At 55.1% G+C, this 17,103-nt stretch overlaps 1 protein-coding gene across 1 annotated transcript in view; it reads left to right on the forward strand.

Moving 5' to 3' along the window:
- MYH14 (myosin heavy chain 14) overlaps nucleotides 1-17,103 on the forward strand; it is a 74,325-nt gene that overhangs the window by 15,733 nt on the left and 41,489 nt on the right. The window contains exons 8-13 of the mRNA XM_029924355.1: nucleotides 516-579; nucleotides 3,137-3,235; nucleotides 3,942-4,082; nucleotides 13,080-13,175; nucleotides 15,468-15,586; nucleotides 16,723-17,013. Of these exons, the coding sequence (XP_029780215.1) occupies nucleotides 516-579; nucleotides 3,137-3,235; nucleotides 3,942-4,082; nucleotides 13,080-13,175; nucleotides 15,468-15,586; nucleotides 16,723-17,013 (810 nt within the window). The remainder of the gene's footprint in view (nucleotides 1-515; nucleotides 580-3,136; nucleotides 3,236-3,941; nucleotides 4,083-13,079; nucleotides 13,176-15,467; nucleotides 15,587-16,722; nucleotides 17,014-17,103) is intronic.

Consider the following 17,103-nt stretch of genomic DNA (forward strand, 5'->3'; position numbering starts at 1 on the left):
TGGGTCTGAGGGAGGAGGGGGCTGGGGCCAGGACTCCTGGGTCTGAGGGCGGAGAGGCTGGGGCCAGGACTCCTGGGTCTGAGGGAGGAGGGGGCTGGGGGCCAGGACTCCTGGGTCTGAGGGAGGAGAGGCTGGGGTTTGAACTCCTGGGTCTGAGGGAGGAGGGGCTGGGGTTTGAACTCCTGGGTCTGAGGGAGGAGGGGGCTGGGGTGCCTGGACCCAGGGTCTGATGGGGAAAGGCTGGGGTTTGAACTCCTGGGTCTGAGGGAGGAGGGGCTGGGGTTTGAACTCCTGGGTCTGAGTGGGGAGAGGCTGGGGTTTGAAGAGAGCAAAGACGCCTGGACCTTGGATTCCCCAGGGAGTCCCTGGCTGGGACCTCATGACTGGGGTTCATGCGGAGGGAGAGAGAAAGTTGAAATTCCTAGCTCTGGGAGGGGTAAGTGAGGGGTTGGGGTGCTGTTCAGGTGCTGGGGGGCAGGACGACCCTCAGCTAACTCCCAACCCCTTCTTCCCAGGGGAAATTCATCCGCATCAACTTCGACGTGGCCGGGTACATCGTGGGCGCCAACATCGAGACCTGTATCCTCTCATAGCCCCCGAGGGGCACCTGGCGGCCGGGGAGGGGGTTCCTTGGGATCTCCCTGCTTACAGGACACAGGTGTTCTCACACGTGGGGAAGCCTGGCTCCCCGCTGCTCGGAAGTGGTGCCTCACTTCCCCCTCTGTGGAAGGGAAAGGAACCTTGGGCAGCCCTAGATGCGGCCCCTCTCCCTGGAGGGAGGAGGGCAGAGGCGGTGTGTCGGCCGTGGCCTTACCGCCGAGAGAGGAGACAGAGCCCAGGCCGCAAAGGGAGAAGATGCGTGGGGCAAGTCGGGGGGACCCAGGGCGGAGTCCCCTCCCCGAGGAGTCACACGCGACACACTAGATGTGACAGCACATGTCATCCCTGGGGGAAGCTCGTTAGAGACTCCGCCAGCGGCCGCGGTATTTAGTGGGGGCTGGTCTCCTAGGCGCCCTGGGCCTGGAACGTTCCAGAACTCCCGACTCCCTGCAGGAAAGCAGCTTTTGGGCAGAAGCCACGTTGTTTGTGCAAACAGCTTAGGCACGGGGAGACCCCTCCTGTTGGTCAGGGAGCGCTGGGAACCCTCCCGAAATCCAGCACCCCAGACGCCAGCCGGGGGCAGGCTTGTGAGCCGGCTGCCTCAGACCTGCGCAGGTGCGTGCTCAGCAGGGATCTAAAAGACCACGGGGCGCCCAGCTGGCTCAGCAGGTGAAGTGTCCGACTTCGGCTCAGGTCACAATCTCATGGTTCACGAGTTTGAGCCCCGTGTTGGGCCCTGTGCTGACAGCTCAGAGCCTGGAGCCTGCTTCAGATTCCTTGTCTCCCTCTCTCTGCCCCTCCCCTGCGCACATTCTTTCTCTCTATCAAAAATAAATTAGAACATTAAAAAAATTGAAAAGATCAAACGGGCACTCCAGGAGTACAGAATTTAAGAGGAGGGGCCAAGAAATCCCAGCGACCTGGGTTCAAATTCCAGCTCTGCCTCTTTGAGGCCATGGGACCTTCAGTATGTTGTTTGACCGCTCCGTGCCTCAGTTTCCCCCTTTGTGGAAGGGGAAGGATCATAGAACCTGAGCTCGAAGGGCTGTAGGGCAATGGGGGTCAAACTCGCAGCCTGGCGTCCACCTCATGGCACGCATTCCAGAACGAGCCCTTGTTAGGGGTTAATAATTGGAACACATTAGCAATGTTCCTATCAAGTTACCGAGAGCTGCCTGGGGCTTTTGGGCTGGGGTCCCCTGGAACCCCCAGCACCTGCAGGTTCTTCCATGGCACAGATCTTCCTGCCCGTCCATCCCGTCTCGTACCTCCTCTGCCCCCGCGGCTCCGGGAGGGGGTGGGCGGGTAAGGACATTTGTCTTCTCCGCCTACTTCTGAATGCGAGCTTTCTTTGTCCACACTCCCCTCCTAGTTCTAGCTGCCCCCTCTGGGCACATCTCTCGAGCACAGCCACCTCTGCCTCGGGGCGGGTGACCCGCCTGCGGGTCGATGCTCATGGGGGTGGGCGCTGCCTCCAGGCCGATCAGATGGGTCTCAGGCTCAGCCTGTCCCCTCGGCACTAGCATCTGCATGACCAGGATTTCTTTTTTTTTTAAGTTTATTTATTTTGAGAGAGACAGAGACAGTGCAAGTGGGCAGGGGCAGAGAGAGAGGGAGAGAGAAAGAATCCCAAGCAGGCTCCAGGCTGTCAGCACAGAGTCCAACACAGACTTGAACCCATGAAACCACGAGATCATGACCCGAGCCGCAGCCAAGAGTTGGACGCTTAACCGACCGAGCTACCCGGCGCCCCTAGCATGATCGAACTTTCTCGAGGGTTTGCCCTGAGCTCCCCTTAGCTCAGATCTCAGCCCCCCTCTCTGTCCCCCTGCCCGCCGGATACTGCTATCATCCCATTTAACAGAAAAGGAAACTGAGGCCCGGGGTGGGTATGCTCCCGGAACCCTACCCTGCTTCCCCGGGTCCTCTCCTTCTTACCTGCGCAGGTTGGCGACCCAGGCCTTTTGGTCAGTGGTTTGCAGCTGACCTTGGGCGGGGCTCCCCAAGGTGGGTCTTCTGTTACAGGCGTCACACAAAATAGATGCTCTGCGGTCCAGGAGCGTGGGACGCCACCAGGTGTCTGCCTAGGTTAGGGTGGCTCGCCAGTTTTTAGTGTGTGAATGTGCCACAGGACTTTCCCAGATGGGAGGAGCCAATGGCCCCCGTATCTACGGGGAAACTGAGGCAGGCAGGGGCACAATGGGCAGAGAGATTCTTTGCTGCGGCTAACCACGTGCCAGGCACCGCCCCGGGTGTCAGGCACTCAATGACGCGCCTGCCCTCATGGCAGCTCTTTCCCGCGGGACGTGTTGAGCCTCTTGCACAGATGAGGACACCAAGGCACGAGGGCTGAGTGATGGGCCTAAGGCCACTGTTCCGGTTAGTGGCCAGGACGCTGGCCCCGGCTGTGAACAGCTCCACGGCTTCACAGGAGAGCAGTGGGGAGAGGCGGGGGGTATGGGGGGGTACCGCGTGGTCTCACCTCCCTGTCCTGTCACCACCGTTTCCCTGTGGCACTTGACTCCTGGCCGCCCAGACCTGCTGGAGAAGTCGCGGGCCATCCGCCAAGCCAAAGACGAGTGCAGCTTCCACATCTTCTACCAGCTGCTGGGAGGCGCCGGAGAGCAGCTCAAGGGTCAGTGGGGGCCCGGGGCTGGGAGGGAGCCCGGGCTGGGAGGCGGGCTTCCCCTGGCGGGAGGCGGGAGGCGGGAGGAAGAAATCGAAGGCGCTAGAATTTGCCGAGCACCTGCTTGGGATGAGGCTCCTGTGGGGTGGGCGGTGGATGCTGTCCCGCCCACGCTGCTGGCGGATGGATCCCGCTGTCCCACGGTCATGGTCGCGGCGGTCCTGGTCTGTGTGGCCGAGCTGCCCCCGGTGCACCTGCTGCCTCACCTGTCTTCCCCTTTACGCCGCCTGGTGCCTGAGCTTCCTCCTGCCTCCTCTTTGCTCCTCCCGCGCTCTGGCTGGACAAAGTCCAGGGCTCTCTGGTCGCCGGAGGGCTCCTCCTCGTGGCTGGCTGCATCCCGGCACCCCCTCTCCCAGGCTCCAGGCCTCACGCACCCATGGCTTCTGCTAACTCAGGCCCCGTGGCCTCTTTGCTCCTGCGCGGTTGTGGGACTTGACAGTCTCTCTGGAAGGAGGGCAGGTGAAAGGGTCTGATGTGTGCTAAGCATGCACTCTGCCGTGAGGAAGGGGTCCTCGCTCATTCGACAGACGAAGAGACTGAGGTCCCCAGTGGGGAAGTGGTGCTTGCCCGCTCACTGGCCATCGTGGCCATTGGGCCGTGAGTCTGACTCCACTGCTTGCCCTTGACCATGACCTCTGCTCATTACACCCCGCAGCTGACCTCCTCCTGGAGCCTTGCTCCAACTACCGCTTCCTGACCAATGGGCCATCGTCGTCTCCCGGCCAGGAGCGGGAGCTCTTCCACGAGACGCTGGAGTCGCTGAGGGTCCTGGGATTCACGCCGGAGGAGATCACCTGTGAGTGAGCCCCGAACCCCCGGCTCTGGGTGGGGCTGGGGCACCTCACGGGCAGGTGGGGAACCTGGACAGTCAGTCCTGGGTCGGGAAAAAGAAACGGGGGTGGGTGCTAGGGGAGAGAGGAGGTGCCACTTTAAGGAGGGGATGGGGAAGGGGACACAGTGACCGACTGTGACCTCTGAGCAGAGGCCCAAGGGGCTGAGAAGGTGAGGACCGGTGTTCCCAGGGTGTTAACTCGAAGATAAAACCATTGGTTGCCAGCAAAGTGGATTGATTCGGGAATAGCACAGGAAACTGTAGTTCAGGGCAGCAAGGGACAGGAATGTGACCTTTCAGAGAAGAGAAGGAAGTCGGAAGGGGTTATTTTGAATGAAAGTCGATCAGAGAAAAGCAAGAGTTCAGGGAGATGATGGTTTGTCTCTGCCCAAGTTGCTGGGGTGGCTGACTTCTTTTTCTGTTGTTTTCTTAATGTTTATTTATATATTTTGAGTGAGGGAGAGAGAGAATGAGCAAGGGAGGGGCAGGGAGGGAATTCCAAGCAGGCTCTGCACTGTCAGCACAGAGCTGGACGTGGGGCTCAAAGTCAATGATCCATGAGATCATGACCTGAGCTGAAATCAAGAGTCGGACACTTACTGACTGAGCCATCGGGCGTTCTGGTGGTGGCGGATTTCTTGGAGGAGACGCAAGGCACACAGTTTCCTGTTGGGTCCTGTAATTGAGCATTCTTCTGTTGGAGTCTATACTTGACGTTGAGTAGCTCAATTCCCCTTCCAGCCTCCCCTCCAAGTCTCCAGAGTCCGATTTAGTGAGGTTTCCCTCATTAATTTCCAGAAAGGGAAGAGCCTTCCAGCCTAGAGGATCAGCCTGTGCAAAGGTCCTGGGGCAGGAAAGGCGTGGCCCGTTTGAGGAACTGAAGCTTCTAGAGTGGATTCAGCCCAGTGGGTGACAGAAGGGTGAGGGGATAGGAGGGGCCTCAGACACCAGCCTGAGGGGCTGAGACCTTGTCCTGAGGCACAGGGGAGCCATGGGAGACCTGGGAGCAGGGCAGAGGCTGCTCTGAGCTGTTTGGAGGACACATTGGAGGCCAGGAGGAGGGAAGGCGCAGGGAAGACCCTGACTGTGGCCTTGGTTGGTTGTGCTGGGCGGCACTGGTGTAAAATACTCACGTTGTGACATACAGTACCCGTGTTGTGATGTTTTGCCCGCCTCCCCCACACCTTCTTCACCAGCTAGTATGTTCTGACAGTGATGGTAGCAAAGTACTGTATTTTTTTTAATGTTTTATTTATTTCTGAGAGAGAGAGAGACAGAATGCGAGCAGGGGAGGGACAGAGAGAGAGGGAGACACAGAATCAGAAGCAGGCTCCAGGCTCTGAGCTGTCAGCACAGAGCCCGATGCGGGGCTTGAACTCAGATACCGTGAGGTCATAACAGGTTGGTGGCTAAACCGACTGAGCCACCCAGGCGCCCCCAGGTAACAGCTTTATTGAGCTACAATTCCTGTACTGTCACACTCACCTGTTTAAGGTGCACAAGTCAGGGGCGTTTAGTCTGTTCACAGAATGGTGCGTCCATCTCCGTGGTCAAGTCTAGAATGTTTTCAGAGGCCCAAGAAAGATAACCCCTCCCTTTGCTGTCCGTGAGCTGCCGGTTTCCACACCACCGGCCCCTGGCCACCACTATTTGGCTTCCTGTCTGTGGATTTGCCCATCCTGGACCTTTCTTTTAAAAAAATTTTTTTTAATGTTTTTATTTGTTTTTGAGAGAGAAAGAGACAGCACGAGCAGGGGAGGGTCAGAGACAGAGGGAGACACAGAATCCAAAGCAGGCTCCAGGCTCTGAGCTGTCAGCACAGAGTCCGATGCGGGGCTCGAACCCACGAACCGTGAGATCATGACCTGAGCTGAAGCCAGACGCTTAACCGACTGAGCCACCAGGCGCCCCCATCCTAGACCTTTCAAATGGGATCGTACAATGCGTCGGTCTTCGTTGCTGGCTCCTTTTCGTCCACATGATGGTCTCAGACGGGTAGTTTTGGTTTTTATCTCTGCACTATGGGCACCACATCTGATCATCGATCACCCACTTGTAGCTTTTTGGGTTTCACCTCCAACCCCACCTCAACGCGGAGTGTTTTTTAAATCGTTGAGAATCCACTTCATCGCCGTCCAGAGGTGGCGCTAATTTCCGTCTCCACCCACAGTGTCCCCAAGTGTCCCTCGGCGCACTCCACCAGCCACTGTTGACGTTTCTGGGCTGTCGCTGGAGTGGTAGGTGGGTGGGGTCTCGTGGTTTTATTTAGTGTTTTATTTACAAGGAGTGGAGCCAGCCAATCACCTTTTCATAGACTCCTTTTGACAGAAGAGGAGACGGAGGTCCAGGAAGGTGGGGTGTCTTCCCTAGGACTCACCCCAGTTGACGAGGAGGTGGTATCACCCACAGCCAGCCCACGATCTGGTTTTAGGGGGGCACGTGGGCGGCTCTGGGAAGCTTTCCGGACCCTCCCTGGGAAGGTGCAAGGAGCCTGGCACTTGGGGAGGTGCGTTCTCGCCCCTGTGAGCGGGACCCGGCGTCACCGGCCCCACGCCCCTGTCCCCGCTGGCCTGGGCTTGCTTGCCATCGGCTGGTCTGAAGTCACCAGCAAGAGCCAACTGCCAACTTCCTGGGTGTCATATTCACCCGGGCGCTTGGCACTGGTGCAAGTTCCTAAGTCAACAGTCAGAGGCCATTTTAAAGGCCACTGGGGGACGTAAGTGTGGGCTGGGTCTGAGCTGACGTTAAGGAATGAATGATCATTTGGTTTGTTAGGTGATGGTGCTGCTGGGGGTCCGTAGGGAGATGTGCTTGTTTATTTATCTTCTGGGAGACGCCCCGCGGTCCCCGGGGAGACCCCCAGAACTGCCAGGGCTCCCACTGTCCCCGAGTGCCCAGTGCCCCTGAGCCTAGGCGGGTAGAACCAGAGATCTCTGAACCCAGCCCCTCTCACTGCCCAGCCTGGGAAACTGAGGCCCAGGAGATCACCCAGCTTGTCCAAGGTCACACACAAACTCCCACATCTAGTAATGTACCCCCGCTAGGTAACTCTTTGCCATTTATTCATTAATATAGCGAGTCTTCCGACCTGCAGCGGGGTTTGTGGCCCAGGCGTCTGCAGGCACTGGGCGGCACTCACGGTGGCCAGGACAGAACAAGCCCCTGGCCTGGGGATGCTCAGACCTCAAAGCTCAGACCTCCAGTTACACACGTGTATTAAAGTTGAGTCCGCGGAAGGGGGAAGGGGGACCGATGGAAGGCCCGTGGAGCAGTGACCCCGTCGCAGGCTTCCGTCACGGTCTGGGGAGGGTCAGGGCAGCCTCCGGAGGAGACGGCCCTTGGCTGAGCACTGACAATCTGGCAGGAGTTCACCAGGCGTAGGTGGTGCTGGGTGGCATCTAGGTGGGGGGAGCATCTGAGGCAAAGCCCTGGAGGCAGGAAGAGTGTTGGAGGAACCGAAAAGGGGCTGGGTGGCTGCTTGGAGGAAGCGAGGGGACCCTGGGGCCTGAGGAGCTGTGAGGGTCGGGGACGGGGTGCCGAAGACCCTGATAAGGGGTTAGATTGAATCCCAGAAGTAGTGTGGACCGCGGGAGGAATTCCTCCTTGGAAGCAGGCAAGCTTAAATGCATTCACATAAACATTTATAGAGCACTAACTGTATGCAGCGCGCATGGTCAGGAGACGAGGAAGAAGCAGGTACTTTCCATAGGGATCATCGTGTCCGTGGAGATGGAGACAAATCAGTGTTTGTGGCACCTTGTCGTGCCCTGCAAACTATACCAAAACCTGGTTGTTGGGTTTCTTTGACTTATTTTTATTCTTACTGAATGTTATGTTAGTTTCAGACATACAGCGTATGGATTTGATGGCTCGGTTCATTGGTCACTGCTCACCCCAACCGTAGGTGACATGTGCCTTGGTTTTCTCTGAGATACAATTCACGGAACCGTGAAGTTCACCGTTGTGAAATGCACGGCTCAGCAGTTTCTAGCATATGCACACATCCTGGCTTAATTCCAGGCACCAAATCCTGGTTTTTCTTTTTTTAAGTTTATTCCTTTATTTTGAGAGAGAGAGCACACGAGCCAGGGAGGGGCAGAGAGAGAGGGAGAGAGAGAGAAACCCAAGCAGGCTCCTCTCAGCTCAGAGCCTGATGCAGGGCTTGAACTCACAAATCCATGAAATCATGACCTGAGTCGAAATCAAGAGTCGGACGCTTAACCCACTGAGCCACCCAGGCGCCCCTTTCTTGCTTCCCTCTCATAAGGACCCTACAGTGAGAATCCACCTGGGTAATCCAGAATAAGTCTCCTCTCTTGACATTCCTTCATTTAAAAAAATTTTTTTTCTTTATTTTGAGAAAGAGAGTGTGAGTGAACAAGGGAGGGGCAGAGAGAGAGGGAGAGAGAGAATCCCAAGCAGGCTTCAGGATGTCAGCACAGAGCACTATGCGGGGCTTGAACTCACAAACTGCGAGATCATGACCTGAGCTGAAACCAAAAGCAGGACACTTAACTGACTGAGCCACCCAGGTGTGTCCCCAGCTTGACATTCCTAACTTAATCACACCTGTGAAGGCCAAGGTACCATTCACAGGTTCCAGGAATTCCTCCATCCACCCCGCGGAATCGGTCAGTGCGGATTTTTGAAAAACATTCTCTTCTGCAGTTGGGGGGGGGACCTGGGGGGCTCAGTTGGTTAAGCATCTGACTCTTGATTTCGGCTCAGGTCATGATCTCAGTTTGTGGGTTCGAGCTCCACATTGGATTCTGGGCTGACAATGTGGATTCTCCTTGGGATTCTCTCTCTCCCTATCTCAAAATAAATAAACATGATACAAATTTTTTTAAACATTCTCTTTTGTAACCACGGGATGGTGCCATCGCCAGGAAGTGAGCGTTGGCACCATTAGTTCTGTTCTCTCATTCAGAGACCAGATTATCCCAGCGATGTCCTTTATAACAAAATGTTTTTTTTACAAACCTTATGCCTATTTTCCTAAAGTGTCCTTGATAGCAAAAAAGGTAAGTTTGTTGTTGTTGTTTTTTTAAAGATTTTATTTTTAAGTAACCTCCATGCCCAACGTAGGACTTGAACTCACAACCCTGAGATCAAGAGTTGTACAATCCAGGGGCATGTGGGTGGCTCCATCAGTTAAGCATCCAACTCTTGATTTCGGCCCAGGTCATGATCTCAGAGTTCAGAGGTTCGAGCCCCACTTTGGGCTCTGTGCTGACACACAGGTGTGCAGCCTGCTTGGGATTCTCTCTCTCCCCCTCTCTCTGCCTCTCTCCCACACTCTCTCTCAGTAAATACATAAACATTAAAAAAAAAAAAAGGCACAGACTCCACCAACTGAGCCAGCCAGGCACCCCGTGAAAATTTTTTAGGTTAGGTACACACAGGTGCACACGCACACACACGCGCGCGCACACGCATTTCTCCAGCCCCTGATCACACGTATCTAGCGCATTTCACTCTGTCTGTCTGGAACTATTCTTTCTTTATCGCTGGTGACCTTGAGACTTTTGAAGATTACAGACCAGTTGTTTTGTCTCAACTCGGGCGTGTTTCCTTGCGATTAGATTCAAATTACCCGTTTTTGGCAGGAGTATCCCAGAAGGGCGCTCCTCCCTCCCCCTCCTCTTTTTCAAAGTAAACAGCGCAGAAGCAGGGCCTCAGCATCCAGTTCGGCGGCGGCATCCTGCAAGCGAACCCTGTATAAGTGGCACCCGGAAGCCCCCTTGTGTCCCACCCCCCCATCCCCCAAATGTGACTCTCAGTTTGGGATCCAATAGCCTGGAGCTATTTTACTTGTTCCCGCATTTGATACAAATAGTCCCTGCAGTGCGTGGGCTTTCGTGTCCGTCTTCCGCTGGGCGCCGTGACTGTGAAGTTAGTCCATGTTCAGCGAGTGGCCAGGAAGGGGCTTCTGAGGGATTCCGCAGACACCCGGCGAGATGGACGGGTGTGATTTGTGCGCTTTTCTGTACCTGGGCCACGTGTCCGTGTTTACATTCGGATTTTCTGCCAGAAGAGGAGGCTAAGAGAGGCGGTGGCATTAAGGATGCGGACCCTGGAGGAGGACCGTGCGAGTCTGCATCCCCGCCCCCTGCCCCCCTGCCCGTGCACTCAGGTCGGTTGCCCGGCTGTGCTTTGGTTTCCCCGTGTGTGAAGGGGTTTTCCTCACCCATAAGATGTTATCGTGGGACCTGCCTCGCGGAGTTAAGAGGGTTAACTGGGTTCTTTGGAAGTGTTTGGGACAGGACCTGGCATGGAGGGAGGGGACATAAATCGATGTCCAGTTGAGCCCCCACATCGCGTTCTGGAATGCGTGCTCGCCCGGGTAGGCGCGCGCTTGTGCGGATCTGTAGCGTTGCGGTGGAGGCGGCAGGGACAGACCTGGCCCCGTGATCGCGTGTTTTCTAGTCCCGCCCAAGTGCCGCGTGCCAGCTTTGCTGTCACAGACGAGAGGGTTCCCAAATCTTGATAAAATCCTGAACAAAGCCAACCGCAGTCTCTCCTGGGATTTCATCGGGGCTGCCTTCCTGGCAAGTCGGCCCCGGATCAAATCCAAAGACAAAACACTTGTGTTTATGCATAAACCACAGTGGAGATTCTCTCCGATCGTTACAAAGCATTTTGTCAGGGACAGGAATGTCCACTGGGACGTTTGGGGGGCACACGACGTGGGGAAGTTCTTCATGGCGGGGAAGGGCATCGTCATCCGGGTCCCCACCGCCCTGCGGTATCCAGAGGCACCCCACCAGTGGCCCCGGGGCCGCCGGTCTTTATGCCAGCCCCTGGGAGTTCCTGCGATGTACTCCAGGGGGCAGCACTGTCCACTCACCCGAGCCACATTTCTGCAGTCAAATGCTCTGCCCCTGAGCTATACCCCCGGGCCTCGAGCGACATTTCTGGACACTGTGCTGACAAGTGGGGACAGCCAGCCTCTTTTGCGGTTTCTGCATTTGTGACTTCGCCTTCTCGCTAAATTGATCCGTAACCCCCCAGACCGGGACTCCTGATGCGTTTGTGATCATCCCGTCTTTCCCCCGGGGGTGGGAAGTCCCGGTTCCCGCTCCCGCGCGGCTGGGGTTCCGCAAAGCAGCGCTCCGCCTTCTCGGCTCAGCTCACGCCGTAAACCAGCGTCCTTTCCGCCGGCCCCGGAGTGCCACGGTTTTTACGTCCTTGTGCTTTCCTGGTTGATGGTTTCACTGTGTGTGTCAAATGTCCCCCGCATTGGGCTTAGTGCTGGCTGATGTCCCCAAGTGCAAGAAGGCTGTAGTGTGTCTCTCAGAGAAAACACATATTAGATCGGCTTCCCTCCGGCTCCCGTTAGACTGCTGTTGGCCGTGAGCTTGATGTGAATGAAGCAATACTGTATGTTAGGTAAGAGATTTTTGAACAGAAACACGCATAAAACGAGGTGATATAAGGGCGCCTGAGTGGCTCAGTCCGGTAAGCATCAGACTTGGGCTCAAGTCATGATCTCGTGGTCTGAGTTCGAGCCCCGCATCAGGCTCTGTGCTGACAGCTCAGAGCCTGGAGCCTGCTTTGGATTCTGTGTGTGTGTGTCTCTCTGTCCTTCCAGTTTGCACTCTCTCTCTCAAAAATAAACAAACATTTAAAAAATTTTAAAAGGGGCACCTGGGTGGCTCAGTTGGTTAAGCGTCCAACTTTAGCTCAGGTCAGGATCTCATGGTTTATTGGTTCGAGCCCCGCGTCAGGTTCTGTGCTGACAGCTCAGAGCCTGGAGCCTGCTTTGGATTCTGTGTCTCCCTCTCTCTCTGCCTCTCCCCTGTTTATTCTCTCTCTCTCTCTCTCTCTCTCTCTCTCTCTCTCAAAAATAATAAACATTAAAAAAATTAAAACAAAACAAGGTGATGTCTTGATCAGTTGATGAAAATGTGACCAGAGGTTCAAAGGAGCAAAACCCTGTATTTCTCCATAAGCACAATTGATTGTTTTTGCTAATTCTTGTTCTCGGTGACTCCAGAGAACAGGCCTCTGGCAAATGAGGAGAATTGACTACACTTTTTATAGAGCCTGACATGGGACTTGAACCCATGAACCGTGAGATGATGACCTGAGCCAAAGGCAGACACTTATCTGACAGGGCCACCCAGGCGCCTGACCTTTTTAAAATGTAGATAGTGGTATGCCCTATTTTGCACCTTGCAGTTTTCACTCACTATTTTAGAGATCTATTCATATTGCCAAAGGCTTTCTTCATTCATTTCCCCAAGTCCTTTTAAATTTTACATTCCTTGCTTGATGAATCGGACAACATGAACAGACCCCAAATGGTGCTCAAACAAACCTCAAATACAAAATTCATTTATCCGTTCGTATGTTTTTTGGTTTTTTGTTTGTTTGTTTGTTTTTTTAATACAGAGAGAGACAGAGCATGAGAGGGGGAGGGGCAGAGAGAGGAGACATAGAACCGGAAGCAGGCTCCAGGCTCTGAGCTAGCTGTCAGCACAGAGCCTGACACGGGGCTCGAACCCACGACCGTGAGATCTGACCTGAGCCGAAGCCGGAGGCTTAACCGACTGAGCCACCCAGGCGCCCCTCGTTCGTATGTTTTAAGAGCTGCCCCGTGTCACAGATGGATCCTAAGCTGAGGGGTAGTGGTGTAATTTGACATAGGGTTTTAAAGCTGGATTCTTTTTTTTTTTTTTTAATTTTTTGAGGGTGAAGGAGAGAGAGAGCATGTGTGTGCGAGTGGGAGGGGCAGAAAGAGAGAGACTCCCAAGCAGGCTCGTCGCCGTCAGTGCAGAGCCCGACTCGGGGCCTGATCTCATGTAACGTGAGAACATGACCTGAACCGAAATCGAGTCAGTCGCTCACGGGACCGAGCCCCCCGGGCGCCCCACGAAAGCTGGATTTGTCAGGGGCTGGGTGAGCGCGGGCGGCGAGTCCGGAGCCGCACGTGACCGCGCTCTCTCCGCCCCTCAGCCATGCTGCGGACGGTCTCGGCGGTTCTGCAGTTCGGCAACATCGTCCTGAAGAGAGAACGGAACACCGATCAGGCCTCCATGCCTGACAACACAGGTAACCCCGCGTCCCCTGGTCCCCCGGCGGAGCAGCCCCGCGCGCCGCCAGCGCACGCCTCCCAGCGGGCTGATCCGTTACCAAAATATGCCCTTGCATTCTCTTCCTCGTTGTAAAAGGTGCAGCCTCTGCCGGAGGTTTGAACCCCACCAGTGAGCCCCCAACCCTCCCTCCCCGGTCATCCCGGCCCCTCTGAGAAATCCGCCATTGGCATTGGGTTTCCCTCCTCTTGGCCCCTGTGCTTCGGGTATATGGTTTATATTTTGCTTTTTAGAAGCAGAATTATAATCAATATTCCTTTTTTATCCAAAGGGACATATCTCTGCTTCTTTATTATCATGAAATACTACAGGCTGGGTTGGGGGGCGGGGATCGGGCCTTACAGAAAAGGATAAAAGCAGGTGAACCCCCCTCTGTCATACTCCTGAGCGGTCACTCCCTGCGACATTTAGGGGCATTTCTCTCTGGGTTTTGTTTTGTTGTTGTTGTTGTTATTATTTATTTATTTTAAAAGTTTATTTATTTTTATTTTTGCATGAGAGAGAGAGCGCTCGCGAGTGCATGCTCATGAGCAGGGGAGGGGCAGAGAGAGGGAGACACAGAATCGGAAGCAGGCTCCAGGCTCAGAGCTGTCAGCACAGAGTCCGTCACGGGGCTCGAACCCACGAACTGCGAGATCATGACCTGAGCTGAAATCGGATGCTTCACTGTGCCGCCCGGTGCCCCTCTCTGGGCTTCGTTCTGTGTCCGTATCAGTGTGGAAATAATTGTCAGACACAGAGTCCTGCCTCGCACTGCTTTCTCCTCAAGACAGCAAGAGCTTTCTGTCCTGATCCCAAAATGCGATGGGTTCATTTTCAAAAGCTGCACGACACAGTCAGTAAGAGAAAAGGGGCGCCTCCTCTGGGCCTTCACAGGGACGTCGCCTGTGGCGCTCGGGCTCTATGCCCGCACCCAGCAAGTGTGCCGCGCGTGTATTCATTCCATCTACAAAATTGGGGCCAGACCTTCTAGATGGCTTTGAAATTTGCTTTTATTTCCCTTAATGCATTTGGGGGTAACTTTTCAAGGTTATTAACAAGAACGCTACTGGGGTTTCTTCTTCTGGGGTATCTGGGAAAACTACATCAGCATAATTAATCTCCTTCAAGATTAACTTCATTTTTTGCATTTGGAAACGTTAATTGGACAAGCAGTCCACCGGCTTGACCAGTTGTCCAAGTACACAGCAAAGGCTTTATTTTTAAAATTTTTTTTAAATATGTTTTTGTCTGTCTTTGAGAGAGAGCATTAGAGAGGGAGGGGCAGAGAAAAAGGGGGACAAAGGATCGAAGCGGGTTCTGCGCTGACAGCAGCGAGCCTGATGCCAGGCTCGAACTCACAAACTGTGAGCTATGCTTTGAGATGAAGTTGGCCGCTCAACTGACTGAGCTACCCAGGCACCCCCACAGCAGAGGATTTAGAACCCTACACAGGCGCCCAGGGTGGCTCAGTCAAGCGGCTAACTTCGGCTCACATCGTGATCTCGTGGTTCGTGAGTTTGAGTCCTGCTCCGGGCTCTGTGCTGACAGTTTGTGGAGTCTGGAGCCTGTCTTCGGATTCTGTCTCCCTCTCTCTCTGCCCTTCCCCAGTTCATGCTCTGTCTCTCCCTGTCTCTCAATAATAAACAAACGTTAAAAAATTTTTTAAAAAGCAGACACCCTAGGAGAATTAGGAAGTACAGTTGCCCCCCCACCACCAAAAAAAGGAAAAGAAAAAAGAAATGTAAATGCTCATAACCTTACTCCTCAGAAATAATCAGTTTATTTACATGTGGTGTTTCTCCTTCTAGGTGTTTGCTTTTCCTTTCTCTTTTCTGCTGCAGCCAAGCATTTGTAGTAACCGTTTTCCCATTATGGAAGTGTCAGAAGTTTGAAAATATTTCCTTCTCTTTTTTTATTTTTATTTTTTATTTTAGCGAGAGCGTGAGCAAGTAGGGGAGAGGGGCAGAAGGAAAGAGAGAGAGAGACAGACAGAGACAGAGAATCCTAAGCAGGCTCTTCAATGTCCGCACAGAGCCCGAGTGGGGCTCCAACTCACGAACCGAGAGATCATGACCTGAACCGACTGAGCCACCCAAGCGCCCCACGTCCGGGATTGTTTATCTCATGTCGGGGTCCCAGAGAATCCTCAGGCCAGAGTAACAAACATTTTTAGGACGTGCGACACCTCTGGTGGGAGAGGCTAGGTCCCTTGTCTGTGCTCAGCGGCCGATTCCTAGGGCCGATCAGACCCCTGTCCTCTCGCCTTCAGCTGCACAGAAGCTCTGCCGCCTCCTGGGACTAGGGGTGACGGATTTCTCCCGCGCCCTGCTCACCCCGCGCATCAAAGTTGGCCGAGACTACGTGCAAAAAGCGCAGACCAAGGAACAGGTAGGCAGGGCTGGGGCCGGGCCCCCGGGGGGTGGGGCCCCAGGGTCCTGGGGCTTTCAGCAGCCTAGGCGGGTTTTTTTTTTGCACTCAAACTTTGCTGACTGTTAGCTCTGTTTCCGGCTCTGCTTCTGGTGCTGGGAATAAAAGTAGTAATGGAAACAAAGACCATGGCTTTGAGGAGCTCAGGCTGAAGTAGGAAACAGATTGTTAAAAGAAAATGCATCAACAGCGAGGCCTTCTATGAAGGAGGGGTGTTGGGTGGTCAGGGAAGTCCTCTGTGAGGAGATGATGTTTGAGTTGAGACCTAGATGGTTTAAGGCAGAGGGAACAGCATGTGTAAAGGCCCTGGGGCTGGAACAGGCTTGGCGAATTGAAAACATCAAGGTCAGTGAGGCTAGATAGCCAGGGAGAGGGAGGCAGAAGGTTCAGTCTGAGAAGTAGGAAGGGGACGGGTCACACAGGGTATTAGGGGCCACAGTAAGGAGGTGAGTTTTATTCAGAGTGTAGCAGGGCAGTGAGGGTTTAAGCCAGCGAGTGGCTTGATTCGGTTTGTCTTTTATGAAGATCCCCATGTCTGCTGCGTGGAGAATGGGACCTGGGGGGCGTGGGGGGAGCAGGGGGACCTGAGGAGGCTGCTGTCATAGTCCAGGCGAGCGATGGGGGTGGGGGGCTGGGGCCTGGGGCAAGTGAGCCATATTAGGAGTTTCAGAATCCAGCTTTTGGACAGAGGCCTCCGCCTGGCCCCAGGCTGGGATCTCGAATGGAGTACTAGGGTGAAACGCAGAGAGGGACAGGAGGGCCAGAGGTTGGGGGACCCAGGTTTAGTCACATGCTTGTGGCCACACAGCTTCTAAGAGGCAGAGCCAGGATTCAAACCGAGGTTGTTGGCCTCCAGAGTCCTCCTTCTGAGCTATTATGATTCCATCAGGGGAAGGGGAGGAGGATTGATGAACTCATGTGCCCCAAGCGCTTCACAGCGCGTAGTAGGGCTCCGTGCTGGCGGGTGTCATCATGGACGTCATCGTTGGGGTGTGCTGCGCGGGGGTCCGTCCACATCCGTGTCTCCTTGCCGGCCCCGGGGCTCGTGCTGGGGCCGCGGAAGGGGAGCGGGCCCTCACGTGTGCGCCGCCCCACAGGCTGACTTTGCGCTGGAGGCCCTGGCCAAGGCCACCTACGAGCGCCTCTTCCGCTGGCTGGTCCTGCGCCTCAACCGCGCCCTGGACCGCAGCCCCCGCCAGGGCGCCTCCTTCCTGGGCATCCTGGACATCGCCGGCTTCGAGATCTTCCAGGTCTGCGCCTTGAGCCGGGCTGGGGCTGGAGGGCTCTGTCACTCCGGCCCTGTTTGCCTCTCTTTGTGTCCCTGTCCCTCTCTCTCTGGGTCCCTGTCCCCTTCTGTCTTTCTACCCATCCTGGATCATCCCCCCCATTGTCTTTCCCCCTCGCTATCCCTGTCCCCCATCCCCGTCCCCATCCCTGTCATCCCATCCCGTCCCCCCCTCCTCCCCGTCCCCCATCCC

This window comes from Suricata suricatta, chromosome 16 (genome assembly GCF_006229205.1).
Source record: "Suricata suricatta isolate VVHF042 chromosome 16, meerkat_22Aug2017_6uvM2_HiC, whole genome shotgun sequence".
Classification (NCBI taxonomy): Eukaryota; Metazoa; Chordata; class Mammalia; order Carnivora; family Herpestidae; genus Suricata; species Suricata suricatta.